The sequence below is a fragment of the Cyprinodon variegatus genome, unplaced genomic scaffold (genome assembly GCF_000732505.1).
Source record: "Cyprinodon variegatus isolate N-32 unplaced genomic scaffold, C_variegatus-1.0 Scaffold146, whole genome shotgun sequence".
NCBI classification, from domain to species: Eukaryota; Metazoa; Chordata; class Actinopteri; order Cyprinodontiformes; family Cyprinodontidae; genus Cyprinodon; species Cyprinodon variegatus.
In genome coordinates this window covers 800,657-820,887 of record NW_015150599.1, presented here as the reverse complement: position 1 = coordinate 820,887, position 20,231 = coordinate 800,657, and the positions used below count along the sequence as shown (strand labels likewise).

The window sequence follows — 20,231 nt, the reverse complement described above, 5'->3', positions numbered from 1 at the left end:
ATCCATCCATCCATCCATCCATCCATCCATCCATCCATCCATCCATCCATCCATCCATCCATCCATCCATCCAGAGAAATAAAGTCCTAGAACAATAAAGTAAACAAAAAAAGTGTTGATATAAGAAAAAAAGTCATATTATGAGAAATAAGGGGAACATTTCCAGAATAACAACAGTTTGCAGAACTATTTCAGTGCTGAGTAATGGGGCCAGGTTCGATTCTTTTAATTATTTTTATTCGTTATGAGAATAAAGTAGGGAGAATGGAGATAAAGGGATATGAAAATAAACACGTAATATTACAAAAATAAAAATATTATGAATATAAAGTATATTCTGAGATTAAAGTCCCTCTGATACTGTTTAAGTGTCTGAGTCTATCAGCAGATTTGCCACATTCAGCATGGCGGACGCTCTGACTCATCCGCAGCATAGACAGACCCAACGAGGGGTCTACATTTATAATGTCTATGCTTAGAAATTGGATGTGTGAAATTGGACTTCTGAGAGTGTTTATTACTTATTAAATTTTTTTCATAACTTCAAACTAGTTTTCAGTAAAAAAAAAATAAATAAACAATTTTATGTGGATGCTTTGAGCTGATTAAGCTGCATGCAAAAATGTTTAGATCCAAACAGTACAAGTTTGATCTTTATCCTTTATTTAGCTGCATCCTTAGTTGATTTTATGGGGAGGGTGTGTTTGCTCTTCCTTACCCATTTCACCGCTGCCAGTATATTTATTACTGTGCCGTCCAGCCTCTGTCCGTTGGCCATAATATCTCCCAGGGAGTAGAAATCCCCAGGGTCTTTCACAGGGAGGTGAAGGAGAGGCAGGAGCCCGTCGATGGTGTCCACATCGGCACACAGACACACCTGGGAGTGATTCTCTGTGACTAACAGCCTGTAGTGGCTAGGAGAGAAAAAACGGATTACACCCTGTATAGCAACAATGTGAATAACACTCAGTTTAGTTTACAATTATTTACCTTGGTGTTTCAGGGCAGAACTTGTCTCCTTTCTCTGGATCTTTGGTGGAAACTAGAGGGTTTTCAATGATCACTGAGGAACAAGCATTTATATTGTCAAAAAAGCTCATTGCTCACTTAAATAAACAACCCTGATAGTTTACTACAGAAAGACAACTTTTGAGTTTAAGCCTTTAATATCAGTATTGCAAAAAAGTAACTGTATTTTGTTTCCAAGTTTGAAGGTGTTTCAATTAAAAATGTCAAAAATGGCATTGAGTTCAAGGCTTTATAGAGCGGACCAAAAAAAAAGCCTTGTTTTGGCTTAGAAGACATGCAAATTGAACTTTAATATCAGTAATCCACAAAAAGCAAAGGAAGAAGGAAAGGAAGAAAAGTTTAGAGGAATGAAAATGGAAGGAGGGAGGAATGACAGGAAAAAATAAAGAAAACATGGAACACAAACAGATATGAAATGACAAACGAAGGTAAAAAGTAGAGGTAGGAAAAAAGGAAAAAGGGGTGAGATTATAATAGAAAGTATGCACAATAAAAACCCACTGAAAACAAATATTTTATCTTATGCTTTTAACTAATTTCAGACCTGAAAATAACTCAATCAAAATCCAGTTTTCCAAACTGTGTAGCCACCCTATAAAATCCTATATAATGTTTGTTATAAACTTCTTTTTTAATGCGAACAGTCCATATTAACAATTTAGTCTAATATCTTTTATAGTTGAAAACATTCCTAATCATTCTTTAATCCCCACCTCTCATACAAACCCTGACATTTAAAGGGATGTTTCAAGCTGTTTTAAACTAAACATGTTCCCACCACAGTCTCCAATGCTGAAGCTGCTGGCCAGCCCGTTGACGTACGCCTCATTCCCCCAGGCGGTCACATTGATAAAGAAGTCAGGGGAGTCTTTCATGGTGAAACCAAAAGTGAATCGCTCAATCTCAGCATCTGAAATCAGGGAAGACACAGGCTTTTATTGCCCAGATGGTTGATAGAGAAAAGTAAACTGCAAAACTAAGATTTTGACCGACAGATGGCGCTGATGCGCCAGACATTGAGATATCTGAAACTTAGAGAAACTTGCACTGACTTCTCCTATCAGGGAAGCTCCTCACGTCGGTTTTTCCAATAATGACCCCCAAGACTTTCTGAAACAAATCAGGATAAACCAGATTTTTCCCCCCCTCTAAAGTAAATAAATACATCTCACAAATTTTTTAACAAACACAGAAGGAAAATCGCATTTGAAATTCTATATTTTACGGAAGAGGATTAGGGCCACTGAAACAAATAAAAAAGTTAACTGATTTTCAAATATTATTTCAGTTTAATATGGGAAAAAAAAATAAGAATTCTGACTTTTTTCTCAGAATTCTTGACTCCAATCTCAGAATTCTGACTTTAATCTCAGATTATACTGAAATAAAATTTAAAAATCAGTTAACTTTTTTGTTTTTTCAGTGTTCCTAATCCTCTTCCGTAATATTTGGAATCATGAAACCTTAAAAAAAATGTATGTGGACTCACAGGATGAGAAAAGTTGGGATGAAGTTCAGAAATCGAAATATGGCTTTGAGTAGCCATCTTTGTTTAGCAAACGTTAGCTTTTCCTGTCTTTACACGATAAAAAAGAAAAAGAATTTCACAAACACGGAAAAGAACATGATACGGAAATAACTCTATTCAATATAGTTATTCATAATAAAATATTAAAAATATCACAGAAGCTAACGTTTATTTTTAGCTTAAAAAACAACATTCACCTGCTAAACGAGAAGCCAAAACTGAAATGTTATTTATTTAGTAATATTCGACTGAAATAAAATTATCAGCTTTATACTAACTCATTTAGATATAAATGAGCACTTTACCTGCCAAAGTACCTTTTTTTTAAAAATCGAAATTGTATTTTCTCTCAAAAGTGTTGCACACGACCACAAATGCTGCGTTCAAGGTTTTCGGGAAAAATAAGTTTTACAGCTAGCTTAAAATGTAGACCGATATCATCGGTATAAATATAGAAAATCATAACGAGAGCATATTTCTTGTTACAAAATCAGTTAGAAAGAGCTATCTATAATTGATAGAGGCCCTAAAGTAGTTCTTGATGCTGTTTAGTCAGTCATCCACAGCTCATGGGTCAGAAGCTAAAAACCTTTTGAAGCCATTATTTCTTAAATATAATTGGTTACCAAAAAAGATAAAAAGTTAACTTTTATAAGCCTTAAAGCATGATTCCACAAATACATTTGAAGTTAATATTATTTGTGTTGTATAAAAAATTAATTAGAGATGGATGGTAGGGTATAAAACATTTTGTTTACATGCAGACCAGTTTTAGAAATTAGAAAAAAGTATGTAATTTCTGTAAATCACTGAGTGAAACATTTTATAGATTATTATACATCGCTTATGTTTTTAACCCTTGGGTTGTTAATCATTTCATATTAGTACAGATTTACATGAGAGCAACAGAAAACATTTTACATAATACAGAAATATGGGTTTAATAACTTATTGAAGATTATTATTTCCCAAACAGTTATTTAATCTGAAAAATAAGTCCCTTCTAAACACAGATTCTCCTTTATCTAATGGCTGCAGGTCTGTGATCAAATATATGTTTTTTATGTATACAGTGTTTTATGTGCATGAATTCTGTATTAATTCTCTTTATTTTTCTTTTTTAATGGAAAAAAATCTAAAACGATTAGAAATGTCCCTAAATCAAACCACACTGTGATGAGATACACAACTTTTCCTTTATTAATTTTATTTTTAATATAACTTTACTATACATTTGCATAATTATATGTAAATAGAGTGGGTTGCATGGAAACTGTTTAAACAATGCCTTAAAAAGTATTTACCCCTGCTTTTGCTGTGTGGCTTTATGGGATTTAACCTACTAACTACTGCTGTTCTGGTTCTCCCCAGGAAGGAACATTTGAGAACAACAAGCATTATGAAGACCAAGGAATGCAGCAGAAAGGTCAACGAGTAGGTTCTGGTTCAGCTTTAGTTCTGAAAAAAAAAAAAAAAAAAGCCCAAATTGAAAACACCTTCCAAAACTCTTCAAATTATTTTCTGAACCAACTGTGAAACATGGACATCCAAGAATGTCAGGATGGACAAGGAAAGCTTTAGGCAGCCAAGAAGTGACTCTGGAGGAGCTGCAGAGATTTGCTAAGCTCTGTGTAAGCATGTTTGAATGTAGCTGATAGTGCATAAATATACAGTGTGATCAGGAAGACCATTTAAAACCCATCAGTGACAGAAGCTGCCCTGGAAACACCCTTAAGCTGATGGGTGACTGGTACTTTTCTTGTTTTGTTTAAAAACGCAAAACTGAACTGGAAGAGATTTGACTTCTACAGCTTTAAAGCACAGAAAACATTGGATATATTAAAAGAAAGTCAAGTTGTTGAAGTAATTGTGGTGTAATCTGATGGGTAATTGTCCAATAATATAGTGACTGCATCTAGTTAAAATGTTCTACTTGATCCAGTTTTATTTCAATAGAAATTTAAAATTATAATTTAATTACACGTGTCTGGCTGCTCTTTAAGTCCATTAATCACAGCAGCACATCGAAGATTCAGTGGATAAATCAAGTTAAACTTTCATTAGGTTCAATAATTTATTCATAATGAATTCATAGCTGTCTTCAGTTTCCTCTTTCAGTCTGTTCTGCAGACGTAAAGATGTCTGAATAAATTATTATGTCTGAATCAAAGAAGGGGAAGCAGCATGTCATCTTTGGATAAAAACAACAAGTCTGTAGAGACAATAAACAACAGAGGGCTTGGATCAACAGAGAGCAGCTGCAGGAATCGTCTGTGATCCGATCTACTGTACTGTTCAGGTTGGGTCCTTTATGGCCGTCAATATGAACCACACAGTATCCCATCCATAGATGTCTGCCATGTGCACAGAGGCAGTGAGGCTGTGTCAGACTTGTCACCCAGTGGAAACCTCTCTTCTCCTTCCAAACATGGACCTAGATGAAGCTTCATTTAAGGCTTGTAATTTGATCTACTGGAAAAGGCTTTCTCTCTGTGCTTGACACATTCACTGACAAACCATGAAAAAATTTTGAGAAAAAAGTCAACCTTTGATTTAAAAAGCCGGTACTCAAGAAAAAATCTAATAAACCTGCTCATAAAAATCTAAAGATATTTGACCCAAATCAAAAGTTATTTTTGAATTAATCTGTAATTATTTCAATCCGCAGACCACAACTTTCTGTTTCTGTAGGGTAAAAATGTGACACAGCACACAGCCTCATTTGTCCTTGTCAGCAGAGAGCAAACCATTCAAGTTGGTCTTCATAAAAGAGCTTCTTGCCTAACCCTCTAACATACAAAGTTTAATTCACATCTGCAAAAAAAAAAAAAAAAAAAAAAAAAAAAAAAAAAAAAAAAATATATATACCGGTATATATATATATATATATATATATATATATTTCTTTTTTTATATATATAATATATAAATACAGCTAGTACCTTCTTGGTCTTCTTGGTTTTACCTCTTGACTTTCATATAGCATCTGCATACTGTATTCATGATATAAACTTATCTTAATAATTGTCATATTTTGAGATAAATAGAACCAGTTGTCTTTTTTTAATTGTGTTTTTGAGTGTTTTCCTCATTTCTAAAAAAAACTTTGAAACTTTTTGCACATCTGGGTTTTGGGCAGGTTGGAATTGGGCCCCAATTCCATAAGATTTCGAATTCAACAAGATGTTCTTGATCTTAACAGACCCTCCCTCTTTACAGTTTGTAGCCACAGAAAGGATTTCATGGTCCTAATCATGTGAAGTAGGTTGTCCAATTCCAGAAACAGCTAAGCAGTTGTGAGAAATTCACAACCACTATCATAACTTTAGCTAACTGGTTCTGCCAGGCTACTCCGTGTGTAAGGGGACCAACACCTTCCCGAAAGGTTCGCTTGTGTAAACTTCTTTAGTAAACTATATTACCAAAAGTCTCACCAAAGGTCATCAAGATGTTTTTGGTAAATGTGAAATGGATTTTAATATTCCTTCTGCTTAGCAGTGGTGCTGGGCTTGGATTCCTCCCATGGTGCCATATCTCTCCAGTCTTTTTTTTTTTTTTTATCATTGAATCTGACCTTTGACCCTAATTGAATCATGACGCCTGCAGAGCTTTAAATAAAAAGTTACCAAGATAATAAAGTCATAAGGCATTGATGATTTTTTAAATGCTATTTTTAAGCATCCAGTTATGTCGCAAATTTACATAAATATTAATAAGATGCGTTCAAAAATACCATCTCTATTTGATTTACAGAATAAAAGCCCTCCTATCTAACTGTTTTTTTTCTACATCTTTTAAAAAAAGCCTATTTTTTTTAACTCTTAGATTTAGATTTGTCTTTGGCTGCTGTGTGCATATCCTGTGCTTCAAACGTTAAATTCATGTTTTTGCAGAACATCCTGTATAAAATCTAAGACCAGGGGATGAAGGAAAGAAGCAGATGGTGAACGCATAGAAACTCAAACACACATTTAAGCTCAGGGCATGTAAAAAGTGCTCAAACAGAGCATGTTTGAACTTTTTATTTGCTTTCCTGAGTTTCGTTTCTTGTCTGGTTCTAACTGTAAATCCAACGGTGGATCTTATGAGCACATGTGATCAGGAAGTGAAGGAGCTGTGGTTTATCCACACGATGAAGGATGTTCCCTGTGTTTTATTTGCTGCAACGGGAACGAGCTATGTATGCGGTTTAGTTTCTCACACACACACGTTTGAATGCATGCATTAAAAAACAATGGACCTTTTGTTGAAAATTACACAGCTTTTCATGCAAGGTTCTTAAAAAGATCTAATGAAACCAATCTGCATTATTTAATTGAATCTGACCGATAAAACATACTGTACTGTCCTGTGCATAGTGAGCAATACCCTGGCACTGGCCACAATTTCACATCCAACTATAGCTTTTGCAGTCGTTGGCAGGAGAGCGTTCAGGCTTTATTGGCTTCCCCTGACATGGAGGAGGTCCAAACTAGCGCTGTGTGTACTCTGTAATTTCCCTGCCACCTGTATGCCTGTCTGCTCTGTAGCTGCTGCAGCACTCAGCTGGCCTCCACAGGCACAATGCTCTGTCTTTTGTTAGGCATATACGGCTGCAAAGGAAACATTAAATGAATTTAATAACATGCTGTTGAAATATAAAAGAAGTCAGTGGCATGCATGCACGGAGTCACTTTCCATCATTGTGCCAACATACAGGAGTATTGGGAGAACAAAAGTGGCGTCGGTTGACATTTTCTTCTCCTTTTGGAGCATTGTTTCTCTGCAGTCTGTCTACAGCCTCCTTAAAAGTGTGTATTTGCAACTTAGGTAAGTTGACAATGCCCAGAGTTCTGGGTCCTTGGTTTCCCACAATGGAACATTCCTATCTTGTGTCAGATCTTACATACATCTGATACAGATGCTCTTTCACTCAGGTGTTTAGATTCAGGTGTTTGCCAAATAAACTTTAAAAAAGGGTGCAGTTTCCACCAAATCTATCTCCATATATACATTACATTGCTGTCTTCCAATGTTATTATCATTATTACTGTTTCTGCATATAGCCTATCTTATTGTGGCTTCTTTGTATTGTTTTTTTATTTTTTATTTTTTGGTCTTTTGTGGTTGTTTTTCTTTTACAGGTATCAAGACCAACCTCGATGGGTGCTGCTAACCTGGTGATATATTGATGCCTCTTTCTCTTCTCAACTTCGATCTCCTCCCTTTTCTTTAAACCTTCTCCCTATCTTTCTCTCTCTTATTCTTTTTCTCTATTGTTCCGTGTCCACGATAAATGTAACAAACAACATTTTTAATAATAAAGTTGAAAACATACATATACATATAATAAGTGGAGGTCTAAGACGGAAGCCGTAGTCCTTTGCTTGTGAAAGTAAATTTGCTGGGCCTCATAATGACACTCAGACTAGAGCTTTGAGTGTCACACGGAAAGAACAGGACAAAAAACTTACAATAATAAATAAGTTGATACTGACATTTGTTACTTAAGTAGAAGTATAGATACTGTAGTTTAAAAACACTCTGGTAAAAGTTTAAGTATCAACTTGACCTCTTTACTCAAGTAAAAGTGAAAAAGTATGTGCTCCAAAAACTACTTAAAGTATAAAAGTATAAAGTAACGTTTAAAAAAAACTGCCAGATGCCACTATATGAAGTGAAAGCTCAATTGTTCGACTATTTCAAAAAATTATTTGAGATAGGGCCAAGTTGGTCTCTTGTTGGTCTCCGTCTCCCGATACGCTCTCGCCTGTGTCCGACCTTTCAAACATTTCGACATCTTTTTCTGAATCCTACATTGTAGCACGGCACAGGCAATTCACGTTTACAGTTTGAAGAACACCTGCTTGCTTCTGATGATTTCCTTTAGCTAACCAATGAGTGTTTGCATTATATGATTCATCCAATGACACAAGTTTTCACTAGATGTGGATGGCACCAATAATCTGTATTGGATGGCGCACATGATGTGAAATAAATATTTATAAACATAAAACCGAATCCAAGAGTAACGAGTAATGTTTGTTTTAAAAAAGTAAGGAATAGAAAGTACAGATACTTGTGTGAAAATGTAATGAGTAGAAGTCAGAAGTAGGAAGAAAAATAAGTAATGGAGTAAAGTATAGATAAGTGTACTGAATTACAGTAACAAAGTATTTGTACTTCGTTACTTTACACCTCTGCATATATATATATATATATATATATATATATACAGGAAAGGGGGTATGAGAGAGGTGGAGAAACATGCAGCAAAGGACTCGAACCTGATTCGGCAGTGTCGAGGACTAAGGCCTCCATACATGGGTCGTGTGCGTTAACCACTGTGCCACCAAAGCACGCCCGAGTCTTATATTTTACTATGGAGCATATTCATCCCATCGATGAATGTTTCAGCTTTGTCATCAGAATTAGTATTTAGCTAAAAACTCTTCATATGTGTGCTGTATTCTGCACTATATATATGTATTGCTTGGGCTCAGGCTGTGTTATCTCCTTGAGTTGTGTGGCTTTCCATCATCCTACGAATGTGTGTGTGTGAACATGCATAGGATCTCTGTGCTGTAGTTACACAGCACCACCCAGCTCAAAGGTTTTATCCTCCAGAGTAAAATATACAACCCCTGTTTTGATGTTTGTCATCTCATCCAGAGCCTCTAGTTGCCCTTAGCATCTCTGCTCCATTTAGAGTTTACATGCTCCGACAGGGACATCTCCTTCATATTTGACCTCTTTCGTCATTTAAAAAACAGCTTCTTTGACATTTTTTTACATGAGGTCAGAAACACATTTTTTCAGTTATTTCTGATTGATATAGAAAACAGAAGCTCTCAGATCTTTGTCACACTTGAACAATCAAATTTTTATATTTTTCTCAACGTCACCCCCCTGTGGACTGTACATATGAAAGATATTTGTGGGCTGACTGGAGAGGGAGTTCAGCGCTTCTTTGATTGGGTGCTGATTTTAAAGCATCTGGGACTGATGTTCTCCTTAAAGCACAATCAGCATTGGGTCAACGTAACTGGACGCATACCAATAGTTTAATAATGGAAAAGTACGCTAAATCTGTGCTCCAAAACACACTTCTGATACATACAGATTATAGATCTCACAATTCAAGTTAAACCTGAGAGGGTTTTTTTTTAGCATGAAAGAATTCAAAAATATTTGGGCCGAAAAAATAAAAGAAAATCTAAGTTTATCTCAGTTTCAGTGGTTCTAAAAGGTGCTGATTTGATGCACATTTGCTCATAGTTTGAATGTGTCTCTATGTCAGGTTCCAGTTATGTAGTCTATGTCAACATTCACCCCTGACTTCATGGGAGTGTTTTTTTTTTTGTTTTGTTTTCAAAGTTCCCTGGTTGTTATGTGTTGGCTGATATTTAAAAAAATGTTCAGAACAGGGAGTTTTTACTGTGACAGTCCATCAACATGTGTCGCTCACTGTCTTTTTTCTCAGATGCTATTTAAAGCATAATTAGATCCATAAATTATAACGGCCGCTGCAGCTTCCACAATATATCTATTCTATCAGTTTCCCTTTTTCTATACTAGAACCTGTGGAGTTTGAAATCTTTCCAACATCAACATAGATGCAGACAACTCATTTTTTAGATATGTCAGTGACATGATAACCTAAATAGAGGCACAGTGTGAAGGCGTGGCGTTTTGCTTCATCTGTGTCACCTGACTTGATCTAGATTACCGTTATTATTAAAGAACAATGCATCCTGGGGGGTATTTTCAATAAAATTAAAGCAAGCAAGTTAGATTGCTAGCTTGGAAAGAACAGGGGTTTAGCTAAGTAACATCTCTGTAATAACTTTAATAAAATAAATAAAACAAAAATAATCTTCTAACCCCTGTTTGTTAAGAAAAAATTTTACAAAATATTTTGGTATTTTTCATTAAAGTTTTCAACAAATTGCAGTATTGGTTATGCAAGCAGGACCCCTTTTAGCAGTTAATACAATTATCTGTAAAATAGAATTAATGAAGACACAGCAGATAAATAAAAAAAACCTCTCTGGACTTTTTTTTTAAGTTTTAAATAAATTATGAAATTTTCGCTAGGTTACTGCAGGGGTCTTCAGCATTTTTCAGTCTAAGGACCCCCAAACTGATGGTGAGATGAAGCGGGAACCCCTAATTATACATATTGTATGAAATAATTTTATATCAAACTGGTCCTATAGTCACTCTATTACAGATGGAGTCATGTAACAAAAGTAATTTCTATTACTTTCTATTATTAAAGCATTTCTGATACCTCGTTGATGGGACAGGTGTTGTGAATAAAACGGTGCCCAGATTGAAAGAGCTCCTGTGTGTCGCTGAATGTGTGCATTGATGACTGAAAGACATCTCCATTTATCTGTCTACTACCATGGGTTTAATTCATGTTAAAGTGTATTTAAAGACATTTCAATTAGTGGAAAAATTGTAGGGGGGAATATAAAAAAAAGTCTAATCAACCAAAACTTTCACGACCCCCATGCAGTACCTCTGTGCACCCCCTAGGGGTCACAGACCCCTTGTTGAAGACCTCCAGGTTTCTTTAATATGGCTAATTTATCTAACATTAAACACAGAATATTGGCGTTATTAATATTAGACATTATCTGTGTAAAAGTACTCCATCACGAGAAAAGAAGGAATATTACTTTAAGTGAACATTTCTTATTATCTTCTTGTTTAGATAAAACATGTTTCCTTCTATCTTTTTTATGTTTTTCACCAATAGTAGATAAGTAGCTGATGTTTCATTAACTTCTAGAAGATCTTGCCTTTTTGTCACTTTTGCTCAGAGAAGCATATCACTGAAATGCAAAAAAATTTTTTTTTTTAAATTGAATGTTTTTCACAGCACCACTAGGATTGCCAGGGCTGACATGCATTAGACGCGTGTGAAGGCAAACCATGCTGCTCTGATCCCATATCCAACTGGATGTCATTTAGGCCCTGCTTAAGCCAAGCTCTACAATTAGAGGGAAAATACTTTGCTTCATCTGTCTCTTTTAGTCTTAGGATGTATGCTTGGGCCTTCAGATGGCAGTAACATCACATATGGAAGATATCATGCTGTTACCGAACAGCTTCTCTCACCAGGCACTAATAACAGTGTGGCTATGAGTTTAATAAAAAGGAATGGAACGAATTATGGCCCCATACTAGTCAGGGCCATCATGTACTGCAGTGGAGAGCAGCAGAGACAGGGAGGAGGGAGCTGGGTTTAGTGCTGTGGCACTGAAGGAGGGAACACACAGAGAGATCCGGAGCCTGTGGGAGGCCCAGATCAGGCTCTGTCTGATGTGTGGTAATGGGACAGTAACAGCAGTTTGACAAGGGGTTAAACTGGGTCGAAGAATGTCAAAACCAAACTGTAATGTTTTCCTAGAGGGAAGAACATATTGACAAGTTAAAGAAAATGGCTACATATTGGAGACTGAAGGCCTCAGATTTAGAGAGAGCTGCTCATTGATCAGTTCCTAACAGCACCTCTTTCCAAACCAGATCTCTCTCTGTATGTCATACTGACACCCTATCTGTGTTATCTTACACTTTAATGGATCTTTCAGGTCTTGCCAGATGATCTTTTGTAAATTTTGTAAAAAATAAAAATTTATTGAATCAGAGGAAGCCCTCGTAAATCTACCAGAATCTATGGTTCTAATCAAATCAATACAACACAGATAAACATGAACTGTTTTTGATTAACTTATGTCTCAGTGTGACTGGATTTTTAATTTGTGACACTTTAATCCACAAAAATGCATGACCAATGTCTAGGAATGTCCCCTTGACTTTCCTTGTTTTCTGCTAGAAAATTCTCTTTTAGTTGGAGAAAACACTAAACAGAGAACAAGTAAATAATGATATCTGTAAAGTCTATGAGTTGATGAAAATTTAATTCAGTTCAGGTCATTTATTTAGCTCCAATTAACAACACATGTCATGTCAAGGCATTTACAGAGACAAGTCAACCACATCATACAGACGGATTGGTTCAAACTTTTCTATCTAAGTAAAACCAGCTGATTGCATCGACTCATTGACCCCGAAAGCAATCCCTCGCACTAAGCATGTTTGTGTGACAGTGGAGAGAAAAACTCCCTTTTACCAAGAAGAAACCTCCAGCAGAACCAGGCTCAGTCTAAGCGGCCATCTGCTGAGGCCGACTACATTCAGGGAGGTTCAAAGAAACAGAAGTGGACAAAGAAAAAGAAGCAACTGTTAAATAGCTCCACAGGCAGGCCCATCCAGGAAACACAGAGCCAGACAGACAAGCTCCAAGCCATCTCTCATGTCTGAGGATGAATGGAGAGCACATACAGTTAGTCACTGAAAAACAGGCCAAGCGCCAACATCTATAAACAAAGGCGTTGATGTCAGCACCACAGCTGATAATTCTCTCCAGGATGGTGTCACAGCCAAACAGTAACAGGCTAGATGAAGCTGCTATGATGAGAGAAGGCAGAGAGAGCAAAACAAGATTGAACTAACAAATACTGCAGAATGGGAAAATAGAGATGGAATGATGAAGAGGAATCCCTATGTTCTCCAGCAGTCTAAGCCTATAACAGCACAAATGCAGAAAATAGCTCGGCATAACCAAAGTATGCTGAGCACACTGTGGCCAAGGTAGAGCCAAGGAAAAAGGTATATCCAGAAAAATTGAAAATCAATCTTTTAATCTGGTTTGCTTATGTTTAGTAAACATAAGCAAACCAGATTGCAGATTATATTAATACCAGCAATAATCATATGTGTTTGGCTCTTTTTTTGTAGACTCTACTTAAGTTGGGATTGTCAATCTGATTAAGTATTACTAAAATTCATATTTGACACAGGTCTGCATTGAATCCACTTGTTACCTGCTTTCTCTGTGATGGCTTTTCTTTTTCAATAGACACTGCAGAGCAAATGAAGTTCGAATCAGACGGCAGTGAAAGTGAGGTTTTTTCTTCTTGGGTGGGCAGACATGGTCCGAACCCCTCTCTCTGGATGTAGCGACATGTCTGTTCTTGGATCAGCTGTCCCTGCTGAATGTGACAGGTTAGTGCAGACCTACAGCATAGAGGGAATCCTAATCACTCCATCAGAACAAATGGACATTCTGCTGCAGGCTATATATCTTCCCCCTATTTGACCTTATTTGACCCCCTTCCAAATGTGTTTAAGTGAAAACTTCAGCTTTAGGCTCAAAATCAGCATGATTTTTTGTCTGATAATAGTTATTCCTGGTAGTATTAGCATCAAGCTGGATGAAGAAAGTCTGTGAACATTAACTTTCAGGTCTTCACCTTTTATTTTTATTTTTTCCTGGATTTTGACTAGACCATTCCAATCCATGAAGCTGCTTTGATCTAATCCACCTTTAACGCTGGCTGGATGTCTAGGGTGGTTTCCTGTTTGAGGGTGAACCCCCACCCTGGTGTCAGGTCTTTTCTTCCAGCATTGTTCTGATTTATATCCATCCATCCTCCCATTATCTTTGACATGCTTCCTTTTGGCTGTTTCTCTGACTAAATCTCCTCTTGTCCAGCCTGCCAGTAAAGGTGGACATTCATATTGTGTTAGGTCTTCAGGTAGTCCATCTTCTCTCCATGTTCTGATAACGGGATATTGTTGTAGAACCTAACCTTGTCATAAACGAGCCAAACTTCCTCCCTGACCTGTCTATTGGGTTCCTTGGTCTCTATGAAGGTGCTGTCCTCTAAAGAACCTCTGAGGTCAGTAACGGCATTATCTGTGGGTCAATAAGGGAAAATCCATTGTTGTTGTGACAAACTGTGTAAAAGTTCAGTTTAGACCAATTAGCCTCATCACTGCTAAAGATGATGCCATGTAGGTTACCTTGGGCCTTTGCTGTGGGTGATGCAGTGGATGGAACAGTTAAGCAGTATAGAAAGATTATTCCAAAAGTTGCTCCACGCTGACTGCATAATGTCTCATAACATTTTTTGTTTTTTAATCAGAAATTATATCTTAAATATTAGCAAAATGGAGGAAGCCAGACTAACAGCAGGCTCTGTTAAAGATGGAGGTTTTTGCTGCCTGTTTCTACCTCAGCTGTATTTAATAAATATGTCAATTGATAGCTGAGCTGCAGTCATAATATTAAGATCACAGTCAGTCTGTAATTGATTTTCTGTAGCCCTGCAGCCCTCACGCTGGCTGCTGCAAACATAAAGGGATGTAAACTGGTAAAATATACATTTGTGTTATGAAAAGATTGATTACAACAGGGTTGGGTTTGCATACAAGGCTGCACCTCACACACACGCACACACATCTGGACATAAAATCAAATACATCTGCTAAATATCTTAGTAATTGCAGGTCCATCAATATCATATTACCTGTTCCTTTCGCTGCTTATTGATCCCGGGGCTGTTCATGCACAGCTTTTAATGTGCTCTATTACCTGTCTGTTAGAGTCAGTGTCTCTGACAAAATGGGTTGGACTGACAATGCATCACAGCTGAGTTGAAGGGTGGGGGGATTACAGCCTGTCCATTGATCTCCAGGAAAGTGAAGTGGCTCGGTCTCAGATGGAGACACTGGGCCTGTTTTGGGATCCTGGCTGTAGGATGGAGGGCTTGGATTTTAAAACAGTATAGATTTCTAAAGGCTCATGGGAAAAGTGATGGACTCGTAGTAATGAAGGCATTCAATTAGAGCATTCAGTGTCTTTTAAATTGGCTTTTACTGATGGCATAAAGAACATGCATGTCAACATGTGCAGGGAAGAGTAAAGCCTGAACTTTAGTCATTATTTGTTCTGACAAATGCAGTTTTGTGCAATGTGACGTTCATTTCTCTTTACAAGCACACGTCAATAAGCCTGGTAACTGGTCACAGGATGCACTGAACCACAGCAAGGTTTAGAGCCAAATGCCTCCATCGGCATGCTAATGTGCAATGATGATCCTAATATACTCACTTCTAGAGGCCCTCTGGAACCTGATCAATATCAAGCCTCTTTTGATATTCTACTATATCTCACGAAGTTTCAATTTCCCCCAATATTTCCATTGGCAGCAACACACAAAGCCTGGCTCAAAAGAAACTTTTACTTAATGATGTGTTTTAGTTTTGAGAAGGATCCTAATTCAAAAAAACTCCTCAATAACTAAACTAGAAGCTTAGAAAATGGCATAAAACAGAGAAAACAATACATACGACAGCATAAAAACAGAAAAACTAGATGGAGAAATTGAGAGCATAGCTCTTGAAGCATAGACAGTATAATGAAGAGCTTGGGAGGAAGGAAAACAGAAAGACTGAAGAACAAGAACTAATTAGCATGAATTATATTCAAATGAGAATAAAGGAAACATCAAACAAGTCGTATATAATTACTACATAGAAAAGAAGATAAAATTAACTAAGGATCTAAAACAAAGGGAAAAAAAACAACAATTTAACAATTTAAAGAATATAAACAACAGAAAATAAAGAAAATCAATACAAGGTAGACAGAAATATTATATCTCACAATCTGAAACAAAACTGTTTAGCTAGGATTTTATGCAACAGAAAAACACCATGTGTTGCATATTGAGTGATGAAAAGCTGAACACAACTGGCAAAAAGACTGGACTCCAGGTTCACTGTAATATCTAGAAAGAGAGGCTCTACAGATAGAACTCTACAGATAGAATGTAAGAGAATCCTTCTGCTCTGAGGTCATCAGCAAAAACGTTAACAATGTTTGTGCCTTATTTGCCAAGGTCAAAAGGTTAATAAACCCTCCTGTGACCGTAGTATCTGGACTCGACTCTACTAGGACCTGATCTTCACATTTATATAAAAAAAAAATGCCCAATTTAATCAAATAAACTACAATAACATAGAAGAAATCAAACGAAAACTAAGCTCTTCCTCTAGCTCTCTGATTTTTTTTTATTTTTTTTTTTTTACCCATAATAAATCTCATAATGCCTTATTTAACTCAACTAACATGTTTTCCTCCGGGCCTTAAAAAACATCAACAACTGCCATTGGTAAAAAAAAGAAAAGAATTTGGACAATCAAACAACTGCAGAATTACAGGCCCATTTCAAAGCTCCACTTCATCATTATGATTATTGAAAAAGCTTTCATCAGTTGAACACCTTCCTTACAATGACAAGCTACAAAATTGAAGTAGTACATGTTAAACCTCCTGTTGAAGACTTAGTACTCACCATCAGTTAATACAGCTAGAAAGCATCATCAGGCACAAAACCTGGGTGGAGTGACTCAGACCCGAACCTTCAAAAGCACTTAAAGACAATAACAAAGTCGACCCAAAGAACATCTCGAGGATTAAAGGACTTCTGTTTCAGTAGGATCTTGAACATCAAATTGGGGCTTTTATCTTTAGTTAGTAGAATTTATTACTTAAATAATACTACTTATACATCAGGGATAGTATCAAGGTGTTACTTTATTGTATCTCTTATATTTTATCCATTGCTTGTGCTGTTCTTTTTACATCTCTTTGCAGGTGATGAAGCAGACTGAAGATGATTTATCTTTATCTCCTCTTTTATCTCCTCTTTCTGTCATCATTTCTCCTTTTTCTGTTTTTCCTTTCCTGTTCTACTTACATTGCAGTGTCCATATAATTTGCAACACTTCCTGCATGATTTATAATAAAGCTATTTATATGCATCACAGAAAAAAATCCATCCTTTTTCTTTGTACTATTTTTTAAGGATGTACATATGAAGATAAAATTGTGATACTTAAAAAAAAAAGATAAATTCTTCTCTTATTGGTCTCTTATCTCTTAGTCTTTTATCTATCTCTATAGAAAAAATGGCTGTAAATCCAAGGGGTCTTTGCATTCAGGTTTCCTCTAGACTCCGACTTTCCTCTTATTGACCATTAATCTCTGACCTCTCTGCAGCCAATGAGGAAAGCACTTGGTTATTAAATGATGAGACTCATGGAGCTGATCGGCTTCTCTCAACCCCTGCAGGCAGGAAATCTGACATAATTCCCATTCTGCCTCCAAAGTTAGATTGAACTGCAGCTCAAGTCCAGCTCTCTCCATGATAATCCCAGCGGAACATTATGTTTGATTATTCTATAATATCAATGGATAATTGCAAAGATTGTGAGAACACAGTGACCCAACATGGTCTCTGCGTACCAGATAGTACTGCATGGGCCTAAATCACACAAGACATGCATTCTTTTGTTTCAGTCTCACTTTAGCAATATTAACTTGTTTTATGCTCTAATAAAAAAAATCTAATAAATTAATTAAGGGTTCTAAATGTTATTAATTAAATTAATTAAATTCCAAAATGGTAATGAATTAAAAACAATTTATACTTTTTTTTCATTGCAAGAAACATAGTTAAAAGTAAAACTTTTGATCTAAATGATTGATTTATCCTGTAATAATCATATTTTACACACAGTAAATAAAAATTAAGTAATAATAAATTTCTTAAACACATATTTCATTCTTTGATTTCATTACATTACAACTGAATGTTTCTAAAACTACCTTGTCAAAACCCTGCCTGCATTTGCATATTCAAACATGCATTATAAGAACCGTCGCTTAAAAGTAAAAATGCAAAATTGTTTTGACCCAGTAATGTTTTTAGTTTGAAACATTCAGGAACTGTTTTCATGCTGTATTTTTTCTTTCCATGATCTTTAGCTGAAGATGTGTTTTCTGCCTCCATTCAATCTTTCTCAGTTGAAAGGACAAAATCAGACTATTCAAGTCATCCTTCAAAAATCACCTTTAGGCAGCAATAAAGGAACTTATTTTTTGTTTTTCATTTGTTACTTCATACATTAAGACAGCAGCTCTTTTTTATATCAAGTTGTTTTATTTAGATGATCTGATTTTAAAGATCTCAGAAGCTGTTTAAAAAAAAATCCCGAAAAATATTTTTATATTATAAGAAATGGAACATATTATTGTTAGATTTCTGTTTCAAACCCAGTCCTTTATAACAGGTTATGTTCTAAAGAGGCCAGACGATCCTGCTTGAATTTACTGGGCAGAACCAACACTAAACAAACCTGCCTCCTATGATTAATGGAATACTGAATATAATCCAGACATTTCAGTTTCGTTTTTCCAAGACTTAACTGAAAAAGTTCTTCACAACAAAAGGAAAAATAAAATCTTTCTATCCAAAGCAGAGTAAAAACTCCTCCATGCTGGATCTGGAGAACACAAGTTTTAATCGATCTTCTGTTATATGTTATATTCTCATCTTCATGGCAGTGGCGGCTGGTGAAGTTTTCTCCAGGGAAAGAACAAGATTCACCAAAGTATTTCTAATCCATAAACTGTTATAAATTAAATTATAAAGAACCATTTTTAAACTTCACTGCATTTGTGTGTGGATTTTTGAGAATGCCTTGACGTGCCTCGATACACAAATGTATTGTTTTAAGCAGTCAATAGTTTGCAACCAATCACAGAGGTCCCTTGTATAAGTGAATCACAGGAAATTACTCCACATGGGATGACTGTCCCTTGGATCCTACATCTTCCATCACCCCTCCATTTCGGCCCGGTAAAGCACGTCATGTGGAGTACTTGTCTGTCATGTTAATCAATGAGAACTGTTCTGTTCACCGTCTACGTATGTTTTCTCTGTCATCGTATGGACGTACGTCCATCACCGTCAAAATAGGGTGATGGACTGCTAATAAAATTTGGGATAACCCAGGCTGGGATACACCGGACCCGACCTTTAAAACGGGCAAAAAGAAGGATACATTTGTCGGCAGCATAATTAGGAGTCTTGCAAACCAAACAGACGTCAGCTCTGTGCTATGAGGTAATCGGCCTACAAATCTGGGCTTTGGAGGACGCAGCCCGATTTAAAATTCAGCCAATGGGTAAACATTCTTGTGCCCCAGGGAGGAAATACGTCACCAATCCGACGAACAATGAAACAACACTTAATAGTCATTAAAGGTTAAATATTTATCTTGCACATCTAAAAAATACATATCAATATATTTTGAAATATTTTAAATTTAAATAATATAATTTTTTTTTTTTTATGTCTTAATCAGGGTCACGGAGTGGGTGGGGCGGCGCCCTAGTGCCCTCTATTGGCCAGCTGCTACTGCTTCATGGTGTAAAGATGAATTGCTTCTTTTATTAGTTAGTGCTGATTTGCAGCCAAAACCTCTTTATTTTGAAAATTGTCTGCATCTTTGGATGTATGGCTGGAATTAATACAAGTTTATATGATAAAACATAGCTGCAGGAATGAAGGATCTGAAAGAATCATTTTAATATATAAAGATCTGATTCCAAAAATTATTTATAGGATGACGCTGCTCTTTTTTTTTTGTTTTTTTTATACTTACTGGCTTGGTTAACTTCAGTCTCTTTTTAGCAATTTCCAAAAATGCCCTGCACATTTAAAATGTATTAGGGTTTCCCAGTCAACCTGAAGTAACCCTTAAGGTCTCCATCATAGTGATGCTTTGGGCGGGTTAGACAGAAAGATATTCACAGAGGGACTTCACGCTGAGAGCAATGAAGTGAAGGTGTCCGGTTCTGTTTGTCTGCCTGACAGCGGACTCCTTCATACCTTCAGGTCAAAGAGTAACAGATGACCTCTCTATCCAATGACCCCCAAGGAAACACACACAGCAGCCGTTTAATCTGACCCTTAATGTTTTATAA

The 20,231-nt window shown here is 36.3% G+C and overlaps 1 protein-coding gene across 1 annotated transcript; it reads right to left on the bottom strand.

Annotated features, from left to right (window-relative positions):
- Positions 1–661: 661 nt before the first annotated feature.
- On the bottom strand, positions 662–1,912 carry LOC107086244 (meiosis-specific with OB domain-containing protein-like). The gene is made up of 3 exons (XM_015377059.1): positions 1,808–1,912; positions 991–1,063; positions 662–914 (listed from the first exon to the last, which is right to left on the bottom strand). Exons 1-3 carry the CDS (start codon positions 1,902–1,904, stop codon positions 662–664), a joined length of 423 nt encoding a protein of 140 aa, XP_015232545.1. The 5' UTR covers positions 1,905–1,912.
- Between the last annotated feature and the right edge of the window lie 18,319 nt (positions 1,913–20,231).